Genomic DNA, 20,269 nt, shown 5'->3' with positions numbered 1-20,269 from the left:
GCTGACACTGTTAAATCGATCTTTCATGTTTCTGACTCCGCAAGGAACAAACGCACAACTACACTAATCTTTGTTTCCTGACAACCTGCAGCTGAAGTAAAATCTGCAGTTTTTGGGTTTTTTTGCATCTCAAGAAAAAGCCGGCATGAAAATGAAAGTATTGAAGTGTATTTTAGTCTCATTAAACCACTTCTGAACATCTGGAATATTCTGTTCAGTGTGAAAGAGCAAGTTTACGAAGACCAAAATTATTCTGTATTTTTACCATGTTGGGATTTTTACTTTTTTTATTTTGAGGGACTGTTACTAGTTAGATTCCCATGCTCCTCTTTTAATGTGTATTTATTTTTTATTTCCTGTGTGTGTGTGTGTGTGTGTGTGTGTGTGTGTGTGTTGAAGGGGGTGATGTTCTCTATACTCAGTCTTATATCAGTTATATGCATGGAATGGATTTTGTAAGATGATTTTTGTAAAACGTCTCCAGTGTTAAGACTTGTAAATATGTTTTTACATGTTTGCAGACGTGCATTAAAATGAACAATGGGATAAATCGCATGCCTCTTTCTTTCTGGTTTCAGAATAAGTCGGATTCTGTAAAATTCTGTCTATGAGGACCCTACTTCTCCTGTGGCCTCTGTAAATACTTTCATGATGAGTTTATGATCTCAGCTGCTAGTTTCAAGTCTTTGGTCAAATAATTATCATGTTTTATTTACAATCATGATCTCATTTACAGTAAAAGTAATGTATGCCTTAGATTGGGCCTACCCTGAGATTAAGTCATGTTTTACAGCAGACAGTTTCACACATCATTACTGATAAACCACATGTTTTTCTTATCACAGATCGAAACAAGCACCAGCCTCCAGCACTGAAGTATAAAAGCTGCAGTTGCTCTAATGTTATCTTGAGGCTGGTTCTCACTCCTTCAAACTGTACTTAAGCTTAAAGTTAGTATATTAGGGGAATGAGCTGGAGTGCCTGAATTGGACCTAAAGACCATGTTTGTTTTGTTGATGCCTTTTGAAGAATTAACAGAATTATCTAACATGGTGTGACAGCCACAACAAACACTGAAGCTCTAAAATGAGTTCTGAAATCAGTGGGTGGTATCACAGTAGCTATGTACGTACACACACACACTTACTTGCAGGGTAAGAGTAAAACAAAAAGACTTAATTAATCAGACATCCTCGACCCACATTACTGTTTTGTTTTTTACTGCACAGAAAGTGTAGACAATTCATCAATAAAATTTTTTTTTTTTTTTTTTTTTTGCATAATTTAATTAGTTTTACTCAAGCGTTGTGGGCATTTGTGTATCGTATGGTCCTAAATAACAGGAAACACATTACTCTTCAGGTAAGGTGACAACAGCGCATTGCTTTTACTACGGGTGGTTTATTACATGCATAAATAACTTTGAAACAACTCCGATACAGAAAGGGCCTGCTGCTGCTCTCCCATACTGAACACCAGCGGGTGCTGTTCCATCCTCCCACCGCAGGGGGCAATAATGAGCTCAGTTCGCTGATGAAAATGCTGCTTATGGATAAATAAGCTTCACACAAAGTTCACATTTCTTCACTATTAGATGTGTTTAAAGTAGGGGTTTTTTTTCAGTTGAGCAAAAGAGGGACACTAAGAAAGAAGAGTAAGATGTTTTTGCATACACGCACCGGTTTCCCTCCCCTGCTCCGTAAAAAACGTTAAGCTAACGGCCACTTCTCACTTCTCCCATCGTTTCTTCGGAACCCTGGAGACTGAAGGTAACTTGGCTAGTTTTAGCGGCTTTAAAAGCAAAAACTAACGGTTAAAATTAATGACTGCCTATTTTAGTGAACACAGAACCGCACACACTGCATGTTTGATGAGAATTCACTATGTTAAACTGATTTTTATTTATGAAGTCCTGATTGCTTTTTCTATTTTGGCTTGTGGTGAATGCAACCTTAGTCATGTGAAAACTGCTTTAGGAGCACCCCACTCAGCATATTAATATAGGTATAAACAGATTAGAAAACCCTGCAGAGGATAAACAAATGTTAGCTGACATGAAGTTACCGCTTTTGTTTACAAATATTCACTTAATCTAATTTCTTTGGCCTCAGGAGGTGTGGTGTTACCCGCACCTGTGTTCTTACCTGATCACAGGAGGCTGCCCTGTTCAAAAATCACCTAAACTCTTGTAGAGGTTCACTTAAACCTGCTGCTGCCGAAAGGGTTAATTTAAAAACAGTTGCATCACCAAAACTGATTCAGAATAATTTACCTTAAAAAAACTCAAATTAGTGGTAAAAAAAAAAAAAAAAAGTTTTAAAACAAATTTAAAACGGCAGACTTTCAAAAGAAGGATAACTTGAGCTTCAAGATTGATAATAGTTATAGTACCAGATTAATTTCATGTGTCTGATGGCTCTGATTTATTTTCCGCATTTTATTAAAATCACTGTTAGTGCACGGTTAACAGGTGGGTGTTTTGGTGCTTCACACTGTTCACGTGATAGAACAGTTAGATTTTATGTAACACAATCAAAATAATGAGAACCAAAGCTTATGTTAGAATCATGTGACGGTTATTCACTGTGTTTTATTTTCAGTGAATTCAGAAAATATTGCTGACATGGATGTGTGTGAAAACCTGGGAAAATCTTAGTTAGACTGACTTTATATTAAGTAAGTGTGTCCTGGTTTCAGGACGGTTGTTCCAAAGTCCAGGTTTTTTTTTCTTCCTGGTTAGTAGAGCCATGCCTCGAGGTTTAGAAAGCTTTGGTTAAAAAGCAACTCTGTGAGTTAGTTCTTCTGAATTATGAAAAAAGGACTGCAGCAGTTCTGCTCAGTGCGGAGCGGTAAGTGTGTGTTTTATAGTTGGCAGTGTGAAATGGGCTTTCTTTGTAGGAACAATATCTGCCACAAAATAATAATAAGTAAAATTTAAAGTGCTCATTTACTGCTTAATATAACTCATAAAGGTCACAACATGTTTGTGTTTACTCTAAAATCTGTTTATTCTGTGTCGCCACAGACAAAGCTGATTTGTTTTACACATGCACATTTACTCTTAGCGTTTTAGTCCTGCTTTCCAAGGATGTGTACAATGGCAGTCAAAACTTTCACCCATTCACATGTTGGTATTGTCTGTGTCAAGACTGCTGATGAACCTGTACCAATAACAACATAAAGTGTGGCTTAAATTCAAGCTTTTCTTATAAATTTTTGCTTTACAGAAAAACACACACATAGTTTCAGAGAAGTGCACCCTGGCAGATGATGCAGAATGATGTCACAGAACTCAGACCAGGATATGATGACTGTTACCTTCCTTCACAGGCGTGTAGGATGCAGTACTGCAGTACTCGTGGGGGGGTCAGGGGCTGGGACTTCCGGGAGGTGCTGTTTTCGGGCTATGCCCCAGATGGAGGGATGTTCATGCCGGAGAGTTTGCCTCTGCTGAGCCCCGACACCCTGAGGAGCTGGAAGGGGCTGTCCTACACCAAAGTAGTGATGGAGGTTGCTTCACTGTTCATCCCTCCTCAGCTGATCCCCAGAGACCACCTGGAAGGTGAGCTGGGGGGAAAAATTCACCGTTGCATGCAGGTAGAACTGATCAGATAATCAGTGAGTCCTGTTTCCCGTGTTTCTCTCTCCCAGTTCTCGTGGGTGAAGCCCTGTCTGGCTTCTCTGTGCCGGAGGTAGTTCGAATTGCCCGGCTGAAGGGGGGTCTGTCTGTCCTGGAGCTCTTCCATGGAGACACCCTGGCCTTTAAGGACCTGGCTATGACCTGCACTGTACGCTTCCTAAACTACTTCCTGCAAAAAGAGAACCGCAGGGCGACTGTTCTCGTAGGTGAGAGGGAAACATGTTTTTATTATGGGTTAAAACCAGAGAACTAGATGCAGGTGAAAAACTGGCATAAATGTCATCCTCAGGTACGTCTGGGGACACCGGCGGCTCGGCCATCCAGAGCGCCAAAGGTCTCCCTGGGCTGGACATGGTGGTGGTTTACCCCCGTGGACGCATCACTCCAGTGCAAGAGAAGCACATGATCTCTTGCTTGAAGGATAACGTCCATGTTTTTGCAGGTACACGCAGAGAAGCTCAAACAGCCACGTTTTTTATGGTTATAAAGTTTCTCTGAATCAATCTCACTCCGTCTGTAGCCGACGGCAGCTCTGATGACATAGACCAGCCACTGCGCCGCCTGTTTGCCGACCAGGAGCTTGTTAAGTCTCACGGCCTTATGAGCCTCAACTCAGTGAACTGGTCCAGGGTCATGATCCAGCTCGCCCACTTCGTCTACGCCTACTTGGAGCTCAGTGGGGTGAAGCAGGACGATGTGGGCGCAGCGCTGCCGGAGCTAGAGGTGGTGGTTCCCACGGGAGGGGCAGGAAACATCGCAGGTGGGTTGATAATGTAAGATATCTCATCCATGTGAGAAATCTTGGTCAGACTGATCTGAGAGCCAAAGTAAAATCACCAGCATTACTTTTTTAAAAACCATTTTTATTTAAAAAGGGAGATTTCAGTTACTCAGTTTTATTTATTATTTTGTCAAAAATAACATCCGCTTATCTGGGTCCTGGCTGCAGGTCAGTGTCCTCAGCATCCAGGAAACATCAAGAATTTTCCAAATATGACACAAATAATGTTTTTCTTTATCGTTACAATCCATCCCGAGCTCTTCCCAGTCGCACGTTCCCACAACGCCACATCTAGAAGGTGTTCAGGAGGCATCCTGGTCGGATGCTGCACCACCTTCACTGACTCTTTTGATGTGGAGGAGCATCGACTCTTCTCTAAGCTCCTTGTCCTGTTTCTTAAAGTGTGAAGTTTTTCCACAGTTCGATTTCATACCCATGAAATGAGGTAAATTGATGCAAATTTACCTGATGATGCAGAAAGAAATGGATTTATCTGCAGATACTATATCACAGACCGTGGATTCTCCTAACGCTACCATCAGTCAGAAAAGGAGGAGGAGCTTAGTGATGTTTGAGCTTGAACTTCATGGATCAACTTTTCTATCAAAACAGAAGCTCAGCTCTCTTCAATGCAGCAGACCTTTGCAATGTCCTGATCACTGCAGACACTCTGTTTGGTCCTGGGGAAAGTTTATCCTACGTCCTAAGTAGACTAAGTATGATCCAAAGACGTCTATGAAGAAAAGACCAAGCGAGCACATCACTTTGCTTTGTACAGAATTACTGGGACCTGAGGTCAAGCGCGCAGGTGCACACCCAGTGGATGGGCCACATAGATCTGCAAGGTCCCATGGAAAAATTTGAAATAGTCACCAAAAAATCTTTCTCTCTTATTTTGAAACTGATGGTTTCCATTAGTCAGTATGTTTCCTGTCTGCAGCACATATATTTTGTTGAGTGTTAAGAAGAAAAGTGTCACCACAGCTGCCAGTAAGACTCTGAAAAGTCTTTTTCTAACACTAACCAAGTAGTTCTGTGATTTTGCTCAGTTCTCTCCAGACCCTTCTTTTCTTTCTCTTTCTTTTTCTGTATTAAAGTTAAATCATATACTCTTAGAATCTATGAACAGCTGTAATAATCTTGTCGTTTTAGTCCTCTTTTTTTCTGTGTGTCTGTCTCTCTGTCCTTACACTAGTGCCTCCTTATAAAAGCTGTTCCTGTCTCTTTTCTTTTTGGTCAGCCGGCCTCATCGTAAAGCAGATGGGACTCCCCTTGAAACTGGTTGCCATGGTGAATTCCAATGACATCGTGCACAGGATGGTAACCAGCGGTGACTTTTCCATGGCGGCTAATGTCACACAGACGTTGGCCCCGGCTATAGACATCCAGGTAGAGACACTACACCTGCTCATGTGTGCAGAGTGTATCTATTTCCTCCAGTCCTCAGACAGCCTGATGGCTTAAGCATTTTATTACAGTGCAGTTCCTCTGATGTTCACTTGAAGCTCTGACAGTCAGTTAAAATGTCCAACTTTACAGCAGATTTCCTCCTTTATATCAGCTGCACAGGGGTAAATCTCACCTGGTCTCACCTGTTTAAATTGTATAAATGCTTAAAGTTTCCATTATTAGAGGCGTGGCCTCTTTGACTGACAGGTGGGTGGTAACACAGGTGACATGTCTCTGGTTTATTTGTCTCCTGCAGGACCCATACAACATGGAGCGAGTGTTCTGGCTGCTGCTGGGCAGAGACGGTGCCAAAGTGAAGACGATGATGGAGGGGTTTCAGCGCTCGCGCCGACACTTGCTGCCTGAAAACCACCGCAGACTGGTACCCGCCACCTAGCTGGTTCACGCCAGTGCTTCTCCTCTGAGCTTCTAATCTGATTTTTTCCTTTTTAGCTGTCACAGGTTCTGTCGACGGGGACAGTGACGGACGAGGGGATCCTGGAGACCATGAAGAGCTGCTGGGAGGAGAACCAGTATGTGCTGTGTCCTCACACAGCTGTGGCAGTTTGGCATCACTACCACTGTCCTCACAGTGCCCAGCTCAACAGGTCAGACATGCCAAGTTTAAATATTCAGTCATATCACCTGTGCTCCCGCTGTTCTTGAGGCTCTCCTCTGCAGATATTTTATTCTGTGACAGATAATAATCAGCTGATAGTTCACTGAGTTGCTCTAATAAAGTTAGTTAGCAGTAGTAATAACCTGCTGGGAGGCATGTGACATCTGCGTGTTAAGTCCACTTTTCTCTCGTTACAGATGTTACATTGCAACTGCTTCTCCGGCCAAGTTTCAGGCAGCAGTGGAGAAGGCAGCTTTGACCTTTGACCTTCCAGAGGCGGTGCTGGCTTTGGAAAAGCTGCCGACCCGTTATCAGGAGCTGGAGCGGTGCCAGAACTGGTGCGAAGACTGGGAGGACAGACTGAGAGAGACAATCCAGTCTGTGAGCGTGGCGAGGAAGAATGGCATGACTTACTACACCTGAGTGGACATTAAACAGTTTTCAGGTCAGGTGACTGTGGCAGCACGTCGCTGATCTCTGAACCTGCTTATCAGGATTTAGTGAATGATATTGATGGCAAAGGAATCACGTGAGCCCTCAGGTGGACTTTGGTCTGTGGTGTCATATGACTTTTGTGTTTTCACACCTGAAACGAAGCCGTCTCTCCACAGCTTCAAACTGTATGTGACAAATAAAATGAAGCTAAATTCTATGACTTTAACCGTCTCAGCTGCTGTTTTTATCACTGTAGTCATGCAGTCATGGAAACACTAAAAGGATGTTTGAGGCCTTTATGTATTTTTAAGTTATGAGTTGGTCAACAGATAAAAACAGTCTAGCTTTCATGACAGCTCACCCTGAAATGTCAAATCCACATATTTTTGTACAAATACATTTTTGGCATGTCATTCTTCATCATATTTTGGCACCTACATATCAGGATCAAGTACTTTTTGTACTTTTGGGGCCTGGAATAATTTTACAACTTTTGTTTTTGTGTGTCATGTTGAAGAGGAATCAGCTGACGAAACCTTTAAACACAGCCACTGGTAAAACACTGCCCTCTGCTGGGGAATGTATCAATTAAAATTTCCAGATGGCAATTACAAACACTACTTTAAATGTGAAAGTTTTCCAGATTTGAGGGAGGTTAAAAGAACACACACACACACCAACAGATAAATATTCCTGTCACTATCACTTTTGTCAAAAATTATGGTAAGATTGCACATTTATTTTGATAAAATATACTCATTTTGGCTCCTTAAAGCTGCCCTGTGACCAAATGACTGAAAAAACATGTGGTTTAAAGTAAATACTAATATATGAATACAGAAAGGAAGGTGGAGGAACCTAAATAAATGTAGACATACATAAATATCCAAATATATTTATAAAAATGAGAAATATAGATTTATAAATTTCATTAATGAAATATAAAGATTTAGAAATAAATATAAAAATACAGGAATACATATGTGCAAAAATATAAATAAATTAGTTAATTAAACTGCTTACTGGATGTGGCTATAGATATACTTTATATTAGATAAATATCAGTGTAGTACAGCAAATTTTAAAATACAGATACAGGAATAAATACTTGCATCATGCCATAATAAATGAAGAAATAAATATTTAAAAATAAATCTTCATAAATAATCAACACAAAAAATACAGAATTAAACAAATTATTGTTAAAATATATTTAAAACAGATAACAATCAGTGTATACATACTGAAATAAATCAATCTAAACTATTAATTATGAAAATACAGAAATATATGAAATACAGACACATGAGTATAAAATTACATAAAGAATTTTTTTAAAGCTTACTCATCAAACATCAAAACTAACATTCATTCGTATTCTGGGGCCTGAATCTCCTCCATACCTGCTTCATGCCCTGAGGGGCGGGGCTATGGCTCCCCACACTCCCTAGCAGATCGTTACATGGAGAAACCTTTTGAATACAAGCGTGCTGATCCACACAGGTGTGCACACAGGTGTACACACGGGTGTTCACAGACACAAACTACACCTTTCTTGGCTGCTACCTCAAAGCACATTGTGCGCTCTCGATCTTGCGTACTGCACAATAACATGTAATATTTAGTATCTACCGTTAGCTAGTTTATTGTGATGATGTTGTATTTATTATGTTGCTCTTTCTTGTTTGTTTTCTCTTATCTCCATACAGGTGATCCAGGTGTTTTGTTTGTTTTTCTTTTTTTTTCTTCCCCCCTTCCTCACCATCTCTTCTCCCCTCTATTTTCTTTCTCTCCCTCTCTTTCTTTCATTCTTTCTCCCTGTCCTATCCCCCAGTCATGTCTGTAACAACCGAAAATCAAATTAAATAAATATAGAATTATAATAAAGGTCAGTCAAACTGACCAATATGGCAAGGCCATGATGAATTGTTGCCTTCAGGCAACAATTCTGATGTCTAAAGATCCAAAGGAGACAGGCAAAAAGTTTTGATTTATTTAAATATTTATTCATTTTTGTGTGATATTGTACCCTTTTTGTATTTTATTTTATTCATTTGTTTTTAACAATCTTAATTCTTCTCGTATTACCGTGGTTATGTCTCGTTGTCGCGCCACAGAACTGCTGACCTTGATGTCCAAATAATACACATAATTTTAATTTCTTCATAAGTAAAAAAACAAATAAAGGGAATGTGGGAGGGGAAAATGGAAGAAAATATTAACTGGGCTGTCTTTACTCAAGTAAAAATGTCGAACTTGTTCCGTGAACGCCTCTCTGTCACGCTCTGAACTCTCCGAGGTTTCCTCAAAGTAACACGAGCTTTGACAGCTCGACGTGCCAACATGGCGGCTGGCAGCTAACGCAGACACCTCCTCCTCCGTCTTTATCTTTGTCAGCAGTGAAGAGATCAGCGGGCCCGGGGAAGATTCACGGAGAGGGCCGGTGAGCGGATGTCTGTCCCGGTCTCTGTCTCGCTGTTGTCCGGTACGTGAAGCCGGCTTTTTTTTCTGAACCGACAGCAACAACAACAGGAGGAGCGGAGGGCGGGCTGGTTCAGCGGGGCTTCTTCACCTGTCGACCGGTATGTCTCTCAGGTAAGAAGGCGTACCTGTGATGGCTCGTTGCTGTGCTGGCTTTCCTCCCTCCTCTCGGCCAAGTCAGGTGACCCGTTGGCATTAAAATGGCTCTCAGAGATAAGAAAAGAGGAGCGGGCGGCTGACTGCTGTGACATTAGTCTGCTTAAATAGACTCGTCAGGCTTGTTAAGGTTAAGGGTCAGAACGGTGCCACATCACCCTGATACAGGCTTATTTCTCAGAGACCGTTTTTAAACCCGAGTTTCTTCTAAACAGAGACTCCACTGTCTCTGCTGTAGAGTCACAAGAGAAGGTCTTTTGTTTGTCATCCAAATCTAATCAGTGGTTTTCATTAACACCTGAACCTGGTGGTGGCTCCACCCATGAGTGATTCATATTAGATAATCCCCTCCACTTATTCTGCTCCAAACTTTTTATTTCTGGACTGAACTGAATAGCTTTGCATGAGTCACACTTCAAAATAAACCTTCTTTATTATATAATGGTCTTATTTAGCTTTTCTCTCTTTAATTATTGGCAGAAGTGGGTGGAGCTTCTGTGTGACTGAGATGGCATGTTAGGAATATCCCCTCTGCCAGAGGCTGATATGATGGGTTCAGCCCAGCCACATCCAACCCAACAGTTTTCAGTAGCTGAATAGAGCAAGGAAGCAGCCATCGACATGAACGACCTGCTTCTGTTTCTCATCTTTCATTAAAAACAGATCCATTCTGCTCATTTCAAGCTATGTATTGAGCATATGAGTAGCTTAGCATGCTTCAAATTAAAAAATAATCCTCCTTCATCTTATACAGTCCTCTTCTGATTGGTTGCTCCTTGTAAACAGAAGTGGGTGGGCTACTGAGCAGGAGTATCCAGGCGGTCTGAGTAGTTTTTGTCACCGTAACACAATCGAGGAGTTTTTAATGATAATTAATAATACAGTACATATCAAAAAACATGTCCTCAAGCTGCAGAGAGGCTTAAATAAAATCTATTGATGTGCTGTCTGGATAGATGGGAGCAGGATTAGGGGGGTTAGTGTGGAGTGGGAAGGGAGGCTTATTAGCAGCATATCTGGAGACTGTAAAGAAGACATAGAAAAGGATGAATGTTGGGAAACCAGCAACAAAGGCCGAGTGCTGAAAAGCAGCACAGGTGGATAAATTTGGCTTGGCGCCGGCACATTTGGCAGGGCTGAGTATTTGATTATGGAGCTGCTGTCATCCGGTGTGCTTCTGGTCTGACTCCGGCACACCTGAAACCACACAAACACAAAAAGGAGACGCTCAGGGAGGGGCGCAGGTCAGCAGGAGGGAAAGGGAGGTGGAGGAGGGTGTGGCACATGAAGCAAAATCTGTAGACGGCCTCTGTCATCTGTTTAACTTCCACCTGCTGGTTTTGGTTTTGCTTTGTGTGTGTTTGGATGTTTTTGGCCATGCAGAGTACTTTTTGCTGTTTACATAAAGACACCTCGCAGTTCCCACTGAACTGAGTCAAACCCTGAGGACCGCTGGAGAAATTAGGCGTGATCATGATCTAAAAATAGATCAAAAATTGAACTCTCGCTGCACATCCCTACCTCAGTGTTTTCCCTCTTCTTGTGCTTTTATCTGCTTCACTGGCTTCCTCACACATTAATAAGTGAGCCGAGCAGCAGGCACCCAGCGGGTGTGTGCTGCAGCTGTCTGATGACCACGGTGGCGTCTGGGCGGAGACGCACATTCCTCAGCTACATACCAAACATGATGGTTCCTGTGAAGTCTCAGGAAGTAGTCTGGGCCCTCAGACTCTTCCTCTCTGGTTTTGCAGGAATTGGTGAACTTTGCTCGTTGTGACCTTTAGTTGTTTTTTTTTTCTCTCTGCAGGTAATCTAAGGAATCTCAGATAACCTGCTGATGATGTCATCACCGATGGCAGCAAAGCCATCCACTGCCTCTGCCTCCCAACTTCGGCCCTCCACAGCTCTGGACTCACTGTCCGTGTCTTCCCTCTTAAGCGGGGATCTGGACGATGAAGAAGATGGAGGAAGTCGAGGCGGTGAGGATGAAGGACTGGGAGACCTGGAGGTGAACCCTTATGATGGTTTGCCCTTTTCTTCGCGATACTATGCCCTGCTGGAGGAGAGGCAGCGCTTTCCAGTGTGGCGACTCAGGCAGAGTCTGCTGGAGCACCTCGAGAGCCACAACATGGTCCTACTGAGCGCGCCCAGTGGGTCTGGGAAAAGCACGCAGGTAACCACAGGCAGGAAAACATTTTTTGTTTTGTTTTTTTCGAAAATGTAACAAAGCCAGTCAGATCTGTGACTGCCTCCCAGTTGCTCCCATTTAGAAAATTTCCTAATCCATATTTTCATTCTTGGACTCTACTAGAGACGCTTTGCATGACTTGCATCAAAATAATCCCTCTTTATCTTACACTTGGCTTGATTTTTGGTCTTTTCTTTGTAAATTCAAACTGTGTTTTGAGTTTTGCTGGTTTAGAAGCCTGTGTGCTTTACGGTGGTTTTACTGGTCTCACTCATTTAAGATCAGACTGAGCTGTATGTGTCCAGTCTGACACCCGGTCTTTTAACATGACTCGTGTGTGGAGCCAGCCTCAAGTGGACATCAGAGGAACTGCAGGCCTGGAGGTGGTTTCTGTGCTGGGTCTGTCTCTCAGGGACAATCTGGTTATCTATATGCCTGCTCCATAGTTACATCCACCCACAGGCTAATGAATGACACCATTAAACCAATGTGATAGATTCACAGTGCTGTGCTGTAACCTGAACGCTCATTTAGTCCTGAAACACCCACAGATCTCATTTCCAGCACCACCTCCTCCTCCTCCCTGTGAGTCTTTATGTGCTCGTTGCTTCGGTCTCTGTTGATCGGCTGTTTTCTGTGATACCTTCACTTTGTCTTTCTTTTTGTGTTACAGCCTTTATCTGCGCTGTCTGTTTATTAACCTGAATCTGGGTCACATATCTGTTATCACTTTGACCTTTGCCCCTCAGTGCGCTCGCTGTATGTCAGTAATTTCTTCTGTTTTTACTCTGTGTTGATGAGTCCTGATTTCCTCTTCAAGGTTTAATTTAGAAGAACAAAAACGTGTCATAAGGGTACATTTTTGTCTATTCTGGGTCTGAATATTTTGCTTATTTTGTATTTAATTCTTTATTCTTAGTTTGGGTCCCCATCAGCTTCCCCCTCCTCCTCTTAAGATCAAATGAAAGCTTTGATTAAATATGGATTTAAGCTCCATTTAAGGCCCAGCTTGTTCTCTTTGGTAATGCGTGGATGACACTTGTTGGCAGTTTATTTATTGCTGTTAATAAGGGATGGATGTAGCCATGGTGATGTCACCCACTGGTTTCTGCACCTTTTGAAGATGACTAAACGTAGGTCATGTGCAGGTTTTGGGACTTGTGCACTGGTTTCTTGTGGTGTCTGAGGTCATGCAGCATGGCGGTGGTTGTCTGGTCGCAGCCATGGCAGGCTCAGTGAGCAGACTTGACTAGCAGACGAGGGCAAGAGAACCAATCACAAGCAGCACTCAGAATTTGAATGCTTACAGCCAAATGACAGCAGTCCATCCAAAAGCTCATGATGTTGCGCAAGTATAGTGTGAATTATAGGCTTTGAAGAACTTTATTAAGTCTAAAAACATTGTGTGACCTCTGTCCTCCCATGTGCTCACTGCAGGTTCCTCAGTGGTGCGTGGAGTACGCGCTCTCCTACGAGTTCTCTCATGGCCTCGTGTGCTGCTCGCAGCCTCACTCGGTGGCGGCGGTGAGTCTGGCCCTGCGCGTGGCCGATGAGATGGACCTCAGCCTGGGTCTGGAGGTCGGCTACAGAGTGCCCAACGATGACGGCTGCACGCCTGACACCATGCTCAGGTTAGATCCTTTTGAAATCTTACGCTGTTTTCAAAGTAATTTCATTTCTGTAGTGGCAAATAAAAAGTATTCAGATTACTCTGAAATTTCTCCTTTACTCTGTCTCTTGTACCTTTTAGATACAATATATTTTTAAGATAAATGCTTTTTATTGTGAATTATAATGTTATTTAAAAAATGAGGCACACAGTGCATAGAACAGAGCAGCACTGCTTCTTGTTGTCAGTATCAAACAATTAGGTAATCGTAAGTAAAAGTAATTAATCTGCGATAAACCTTAGACTGCTCTGAATCTTTGCTTCAATATTTACACTAGATATTGTCTTTCTTCTGCTTTCAAGATCAGCTGCCATCACTTCATAACACGTTTACACTCTAATCCAGCAGGTACAGGCAGTATATCTTATAAGCATTGGATGATGCCCCTCTGCAGGCTTTCAGAAGGTGATCAATCAGGGGGGTCTTAAAAAGACGGGAGCTGAAATGGCTCGTTTCAGTTAGATGAACAGAGTGGTTACATAAAGGCTCGATAAAAGATAAATAAGGATTGCTTTGAACGGAGCTACTGCAGCTCGTTCCCTGTTCTCATTTAACTCACAACAAGGAAGCAAGTATCAAATTATTCCTTTTTGTTATTCTTTGAAAAGTCTCTGAAACAAACCTGCATGAAACATTTGATCCATGTTAAAGTCTAAACTTCTGCATCTCTGGATTTCTTTGGTTCTGGATGAAAATATTCCTCTGCCTTTCTTCTGCCCACAGCCTCACCATCAATTCTTATACTCTGTACACTTTAGTTTCCCCTGAGATTGATCCACGTGTCCTGTTTTGATGCCCTCTCCGCAGGTTTGTCAGCGACACGCTGTTGCTGGAGGAAATGATGTCAGACCCCCTGCTGCATCAGTACGGCGTCGTGGTCTTGGATGAGCTCCAGGAGCGCACAGTGCCCACAGACGTGCTGCTTGGCCTGCTGTGCGACGTCTGCCGCCAAAGGCCTGACAACTTCCGAGTGGTCCTCCTCACTCACCCCACTCTCGCCCCTCGGCTCGCCACCTTCCTGGGACCCTCTGTCCCTCACCTCTCCTTGGACAACCTCCCCTCAGAGCCTGCTAATGGAGACCAGGAGGAGGAGGAAGAGGGTGGAGCAGTGGAAAGGAAGGCTGTGAACGTGGAGGTGGAGACACTGTACAGGGAGCTTTCAGCGGGAAAGGAACCCACCGCCGTCGCATGTCACATGGTGCTGGATCTGCACCGGAGAGGAGAGGAAGGAGACGTGATGGTGTTTCTGGCCAGTGCACAGGTACACGAGTAAACGGCCACGGAGAAGAAAGTAGATCCTCCGAGGTTTTTTGTGACAGAATATCTTTAAAAATTAATCTCCACATCAGCAGGCATGAAAATTATTTAAATACAACCTCTAATGAAGGAAAGCATGACTCATTTAACAAAAACTAAACCAAAGACTGATTTAATAATGATGTACACTATATTAATGCCATAGGAAATTAGTCTGTAGGAAATTAGTCCTCTGCATTTAACCCATTCACTCAGTGAAGCAGTGGGCAGCCACCAATCCAGCACTCGGGGAGCAGTGTGCGGAGACGGTACCTTGCTCAGGGGTACCTCAGGGTTCGGTGGATTCGATCCCCCGACCTTCCAATCATGGAACCACCCACTGAGCTATCTCTGTTTCAAACAAAGTAAACAACGCCTGGGCCTGTTGGTACAATGACCCCTGATCTTATTCCTTTAACACAGTGTTTCGTTTTTACACTTTAACACAAAGCAAATTACCCAAACCGATCTTCATTCTTTATTCTGAGTTGTAGAGTTTCACCACCTTTGTCCTGCAGAGCAGTGAAATAAGGTCAGCTCCGCCTGAGAGGCGTCTGGGGCTTTGCAGGTGTCTGATGTCTCAGCTCAAATGAAACTACAAATATGCAGAAATCCCTCATGTGCTTTCTGTACATATTGACCTTCACTTTAGACTCTCATTTAAACTCCCTTTGTGTCAACATCACCACACCTCCTGCTCCTTCACTCACTGTTGAGGCCTTGTCTCCCTCGAGGGTGGTTTAGTTAGGATTACCTGGAGTGGAACACTGTCAAGTTCTTTTTAAATTGCCACTAAGTGACAATCAGCTCGTCCTCAGTTTGGAGAAGCAACGCTAGAAAAGAAGGACAGCTGCAGGTGACAGCAGGCCACCTAAAAACATTCACTCTGTTAAGTGTGCTCTTTATTTAGAACATTTTGACTTCTTTGTCTTCTATCAGAGAGCTAAAACCATCAAACTTTGGCAGGAGCATCATTTAACCTCACAGAGCACAAGCTAGGTGAGGGTTTTTTGTGCTTGTTTGTTTGTGGAAGGTGTTTCATTTTTAGAGAAATGCCCCAAAAGGAACCAACAGCGCAAACAAGAGGAAATCGGCAATGGAGGCAAAACCGGTTACGTATCAGGTTGTAAATGTTTATTTCTGCTTTAATGTCAGGCACTTTAACACGGGAGAGTATGGGGCCTCACTGCTGTAGCCCCAGTGGACATCAGGGGAACTGCAGCTGTTGGTGCTTTTTCAGCCTGGTGATGAAAACATGTCCCCTGAATCACACCCTCACAGTGGATTTGATCATGTCCTGTCTCCTCTCTGTTAAACAGGAAATAGAAGAGTGCGCCGCCCTGCTGGAGAAGGAGTGTGTAGCTTTGAGTCCTCAGCTCGGCGCTCTGCGACTCCTCCCCCTCCATGCCGGACTGGGTGGGCTTACACAGCGGATCTACGAGTCCGACCCTGATGCGTCCACCCTGAGGGAGGACGGCAGCTCTGAGGACAGCTCGGCACTGGGAGCTGGAGGTGTGGGCAAAAAAAGGAAAGTCATCCTCACCGATGCACTTGCAGAGGCATCCTTCTCACTGCCCGGAGTTCGCTACGTCATCGACATGGGGCTCCAACTAAAAAATGTGAGTTTGTTTTTGTATCAACAGCAATATTTCATGTAAAAGTACTCTTTTTTTTTTATTATCACTTAATAAGCTTTACGCATATTCAGGCCTGTTTTTGAGCTTGAATTTAATTCATGTTCTGTGGCAGGTTTATAATCCACAAATAAGAGCGAACTCTCAGGTTCTGAGGACGATCAGCAAACACCAGGCCGACATGCGCACTCAGAGGGTGAACAGCCACCTTCCAGGTACGCATCTGTTCAGGTTTCACTCCCGCACAAATGCTTCCTGAGGGTTAACAGTTTGCTGAAGAGTTATGAAGCACTGACTGAGCTAATCACAGCTCAAAGACTGAAAGATAAAACTCCATTGGTATTTCCCATAGACTGTAAATAAAAGATGTCCATAGCTGCCATGATGTCACCTGCTGGTTTCTCAACTTTGGTGGTGAGAGTCTGAAGTGACCGTTGATCTAATTTTAAGTTTGCACATATTTGCACCCCCAGCTGGTCGCAGCAGGTGCAGCCCCTACCTGAGCCTGATTCTGCTGGAGGCTTCTTCGTGTTAAAAGGAAGTTTTTCCTTTCCACTGTCACTAAGTGCTTGATTATAGGGTGTATTGCAGTATCTACCATTTTAAGGCAGCAGAACAGCTCATCTTTACAGTCGCTCCAGGCTGAACAGCTGCCGGGTAACTTTAAATGGCCTGAAATTGATTTAGTGACAGCAGCTCACTGAGGTTTAGTTTAGATGTAATTTTACCAACTGATTAAAGGCAAAGGGAGCGACAAATTCTAACTTTTCTAACTAATCCCCCAAAATAAGCTCAGTGCAGGATTTAGGGACAAACGGTAACTTCCAAAACCTTTCAGTAGATGATAGCATAAATGTATCAGTGATGGTTTTACAGAAGTAAAAGAAGACCATTAAACATGAGCAGAATACAGCGGGGATTAAATGGTTTTAACTTTAGGTGACTGTGAGGTGTAAAACAGGGTCGTCCATGTAGTTATAGTGCAGTTCCTCTCGGCAGACTGAATGCTGCCATCTTATGGTAAAGTTTGGTATTACATGGACAGGGAGAGGCCTAGCTCTGTATCTTTCTTCACACTCTGCTGGCTGCTTTGGATAATTCTGGGAGGATTTGAACTATTTTTAAACAGGAGTTTACAGAAAATACCTTTAACACCTGCAGTGTTTCACCATGGCTGTTAACTGTGTGACTTCTCTCACTTTTTAGGCCTGTGCCTGCGTCTGTACTCCCAGTCCCTGTATGAAGAGGGGATGGCGGAGGCTCACTGTCCAGGTGTGATGGAGGAGAACCTCAGCCACCTGGTGCTGCTGCTGAAGAGGCTGGATATTGCTGACATGGGGCAGTGCAAGTTCCTGGACAGACCAGGTGACTTTTTGCAAACCTCCTCTGTGCCACAGAGCACACAGTGAAGGAGGTACACGTTTGTACCCATGCTAAGGAGACAGTCCAAACTGGTAGTAGTTTGGATTTACCCTCATACCCTCCTCTCTCTGCCCCTCCCCCCAGCCCCTGAGGCCCTGATGCAGGCCCTGGAGGACCTGGACTATCTGGCAGCGCTGGACGACGACGGAAACCTGTCGGAGGTCGGCATCATAATGTCAGAGCTGCCCTTGGAGCCGTCGCTGGCGAAAGCCCTGATCGCCGCCTGCGAGTACGACTGCGTCGACGAGCTGCTCACGATAGCTGCGATGCTCACGGGTAAGCAAGCATTGCAGGAAGTGAAGCCCGATGAGAGACATTCGTTCTACATTGACTCTTTTAATAAAGAACATTTGATCTGATCTTTGTGTTTTCTTGTTGCAGCTCCTTCCTGCTTCGTCACTGCAGAGCCCAGCAGAGAGGAGGCTGCCGTCACACACTGGAGGCCTCTGATGCACACAGAGGGAGATCACATGACTCTCATCAATATATATAATGCCTTCTTGGAGCGTACGTACACTTAACCTTCATCACAGATGTACTGTGCTCAGCAGTGATGGTGCAATATTTTTCAGAAGCTTTAGGCAACTTTTTTCCATGAAACAGAAATTTAACAGAACAGCCCGTGGACCCGTTTCCATGCTGTATTTGACATTAATCAAGTTGAAGCCTAAAGGAAAAAAAACAACCCAAAAACATTTTCACTGTTTTCTGGGTACAAGTCCTGAAATTCAATAACTGCTTCTGCTGGTTCCTCTGATTGCTGGCCGGCCTGTGTGTGATCACTGCAGACAATCAGGATGAGGCCTGGTGCACGACGAACTTCCTCTGTCACGCCGCCCTGCGATTGGCTGTGGTGATCAGGGCGCAGCTGCTGGAGGTGATGCAGCGGATAGAGCTTCCCGTTTCTCCTCCCACTTTCGGATGCCAAGACAACTGCACGAACATCAAGCGGGCTCTCATCTCAGGCTTCTTCCTCAAAGTAAACTCCTCATTTTAAAAATATTTTTACCCATATTTCTGCTCTTCCACTTGGTGAATTTGTGTAACACTGACTCCTCCTCCTCAGGTGGCTCACGATGTGGACGGCTCCGGTAACTACCTCCTGCTAACTCACCGCCACGTGGCTCACCTTCACCCCTTCTCCTCTTACCTGTGTCGACAGCCGCGGCCCGACCCCCCCAGTTGGGTCCTCTATCACGAGTTCACCATCTCCCGCGACAACTGCATTCGCATCGCCTCTGACGTCCACCCACAGATGTGAGTTAAAGCTGCAAATTGGCTGCATTGTAGTAAAAAAGTGGCTTCATGCAACTTTATTAAAGTGAAAAACATTTTTAATCCCAGTGTCTGAGCACATTATAATCTAATTTAAAAATCAGACCCTCCACAACGCTCTCAGCTGCCTCGAGCAGCCTGTGAAGGATGAGGGCGTAAAAGAGTCGTGTTTTGAGACGCTGTTGTCACTTAGTGCTGATTATTATCACCTTTAAGCATCTCTGTTGACGCCTATCGTGATTCCTCATAGGCTTGTGGAGCTGGCGCCACAGTACTTCCTTGGAAACCTGCCTTCGAGTGACGGGAAGGAGCTGCTGATGGAGCTGCGGCAGAGCCTAGAGCCGCCAGGGTTGTACGATCAGGAGGGGGCGGCGCAGGAGCACGGCCGGAGTCCTAGAGACGCTGAGGGGGGGCAGGAGCCTCACAATCAGTCCAGCACTGAGCTCTGCGTCATCCAATGAGAAGGGAGAAGGGGCGGAGCTTCTCAGGAGAGGATTCTGAAGACTTGGCGGTCTTCTTGATGTGACTTTACACGTGCAACACTAATGTACAGTCCTGTGTGTCTCCTCCTCTGTGTGGCGGCTATGAACATTCACACCTCCTCATTTCCTCTTTTTTTGTTTTTGTTGTTGACTTTATTTAAAAATGAATCTCAAACATTTGCTTTTATTTAAAGAGAGATTTCTATGTTTCTATGAATTTAGAGTTTTAAATTAAAGACAAAAAGGAAGGAGCGATGAGGGTGAAATACCGGAAGCAATACTCCCTGTTAGTGTACGACCTTTGACCTCTATGCAGACGCCCATGAAGAGGTGCTTCTCAGGGCTCACTGTGATCTGTTGTGATGCTGATGCTTCCCAGCTGTTTTGATACAGTTTTCTTGCTCAGTCTTTTCCCTTTTTAATAGAATTTGTGTCGGTGCAAAAACTGCTTTGAATAAAGTGAAGTTTTTCATGTTTTCAGGATTTCAGCTGAGTGATTTTGCACTGTGTAGCTACCTGAGTTTTAACCTTTAAAGTCGCTTTACTGTAAGATTTAAAACTGTCAGTTATTAAAGAGAATTGCCTCCTCCAAAGAGTCTGTTGGTTTGTCAGTGAGATTACACATAAATGATGAGGCTAAACCACAGACTGTAAGTAAAAAAAGGATGTAGCAACCGTGAGTTCAGCCACTGGTTTTAGGTTTTTGGGCATCGGGGAAGACTGTGAGACTGTATTTCAACA

At 43.8% G+C, this 20,269-nt stretch overlaps 2 protein-coding genes across 4 annotated transcripts; both read left to right on the top strand.

The window, feature by feature from the left end:
- Positions 1 to 1,507: 1,507 nt before the first annotated feature.
- Positions 1,508 to 7,141, top strand: thnsl2 (threonine synthase-like 2). Of its 2 annotated transcripts, none has more exons than XM_086299984.1 (9): positions 1,508 to 1,769; positions 3,331 to 3,562; positions 3,652 to 3,846; positions 3,930 to 4,082; positions 4,161 to 4,400; positions 5,662 to 5,810; positions 6,127 to 6,252; positions 6,324 to 6,478; positions 6,687 to 7,141. In XM_086299984.1, the coding sequence occupies exons 2-9, from the start codon at positions 3,340 to 3,342 to the stop codon at positions 6,910 to 6,912; spliced, it is 1,467 nt and encodes a 488-aa protein (XP_086156110.1). In that variant the 5' UTR covers positions 1,508 to 1,769; positions 3,331 to 3,339; the 3' UTR covers positions 6,913 to 7,141. The 2 variants fall into 2 exon arrangements, with proteins under 2 accessions (XP_086156110.1, XP_086156111.1); XM_086299985.1 differs by lacking the exon at positions 1,508 to 1,769 and adding an exon at positions 2,719 to 2,849.
- Positions 7,142 to 9,187: 2,046 nt separating this feature from the next.
- Positions 9,188 to 20,004, top strand: dqx1 (DEAQ box RNA-dependent ATPase 1). Of its 2 annotated transcripts, none has more exons than XM_086299981.1 (12): positions 9,188 to 9,506; positions 11,369 to 11,734; positions 13,187 to 13,380; positions 14,227 to 14,680; positions 16,035 to 16,334; positions 16,465 to 16,564; positions 17,556 to 17,714; positions 17,856 to 18,047; positions 18,153 to 18,278; positions 18,560 to 18,750; positions 18,838 to 19,028; positions 19,297 to 20,004. In XM_086299981.1, exons 2-12 carry the CDS (start codon positions 11,399 to 11,401, stop codon positions 19,505 to 19,507), a joined length of 2,454 nt encoding a protein of 817 aa, XP_086156107.1. In that variant the 5' UTR covers positions 9,188 to 9,506; positions 11,369 to 11,398; the 3' UTR covers positions 19,508 to 20,004. The 2 variants fall into 2 exon arrangements, with proteins under 2 accessions (XP_086156107.1, XP_086156106.1); XM_086299980.1 differs by having other exon boundaries at positions 9,189 to 9,519.
- The last annotated feature ends 265 nt before the right edge of the window (positions 20,005 to 20,269 follow it).

Source organism: Aulonocara sp. 'chitande type north' Nkhata Bay, linkage group LG7 (assembly GCF_057382095.1).
Source record: "Aulonocara sp. 'chitande type north' Nkhata Bay isolate Kocher_YH1m ecotype deep benthic linkage group LG7, A_spYH_male_GT1.1, whole genome shotgun sequence".
Classification (NCBI taxonomy): Eukaryota; Metazoa; Chordata; class Actinopteri; order Cichliformes; family Cichlidae; genus Aulonocara; species Aulonocara sp. 'chitande type north' Nkhata Bay.
This window is presented reverse-complemented; position numbering and strand designations above follow the sequence as displayed.

Excerpts from the sequence above, each read along its gene's own strand:
- thnsl2 (XM_086299984.1), top strand. The coding sequence starts at position 3,340 with ATGCAGTACTGCAGTACTCGTGGGGGGGTCAGGGGCTGGGACTTCCGG. Across the intron at positions 4,401-5,661 it reads AGGGGCAGGAAACATCGCAG|CCGGCCTCATCGTAAAGCAG; the intron begins GTGGGTTGATAA and ends CTTTTTGGTCAG. Across the intron at positions 6,253-6,323 it reads CTGAAAACCACCGCAGACTG|CTGTCACAGGTTCTGTCGAC; the intron begins GTACCCGCCACC and ends TTTCCTTTTTAG.
- dqx1 (XM_086299981.1), top strand. The coding sequence starts at position 11,399 with ATGATGTCATCACCGATGGCAGCAAAGCCATCCACTGCCTCTGCCTCC. Across the intron at positions 14,681-16,034 it reads TGTTTCTGGCCAGTGCACAG|GAAATAGAAGAGTGCGCCGC; the intron begins GTACACGAGTAA and ends TCTGTTAAACAG. Across the intron at positions 17,715-17,855 it reads CAAGTTCCTGGACAGACCAG|CCCCTGAGGCCCTGATGCAG; the intron begins GTGACTTTTTGC and ends CCCTCCCCCCAG.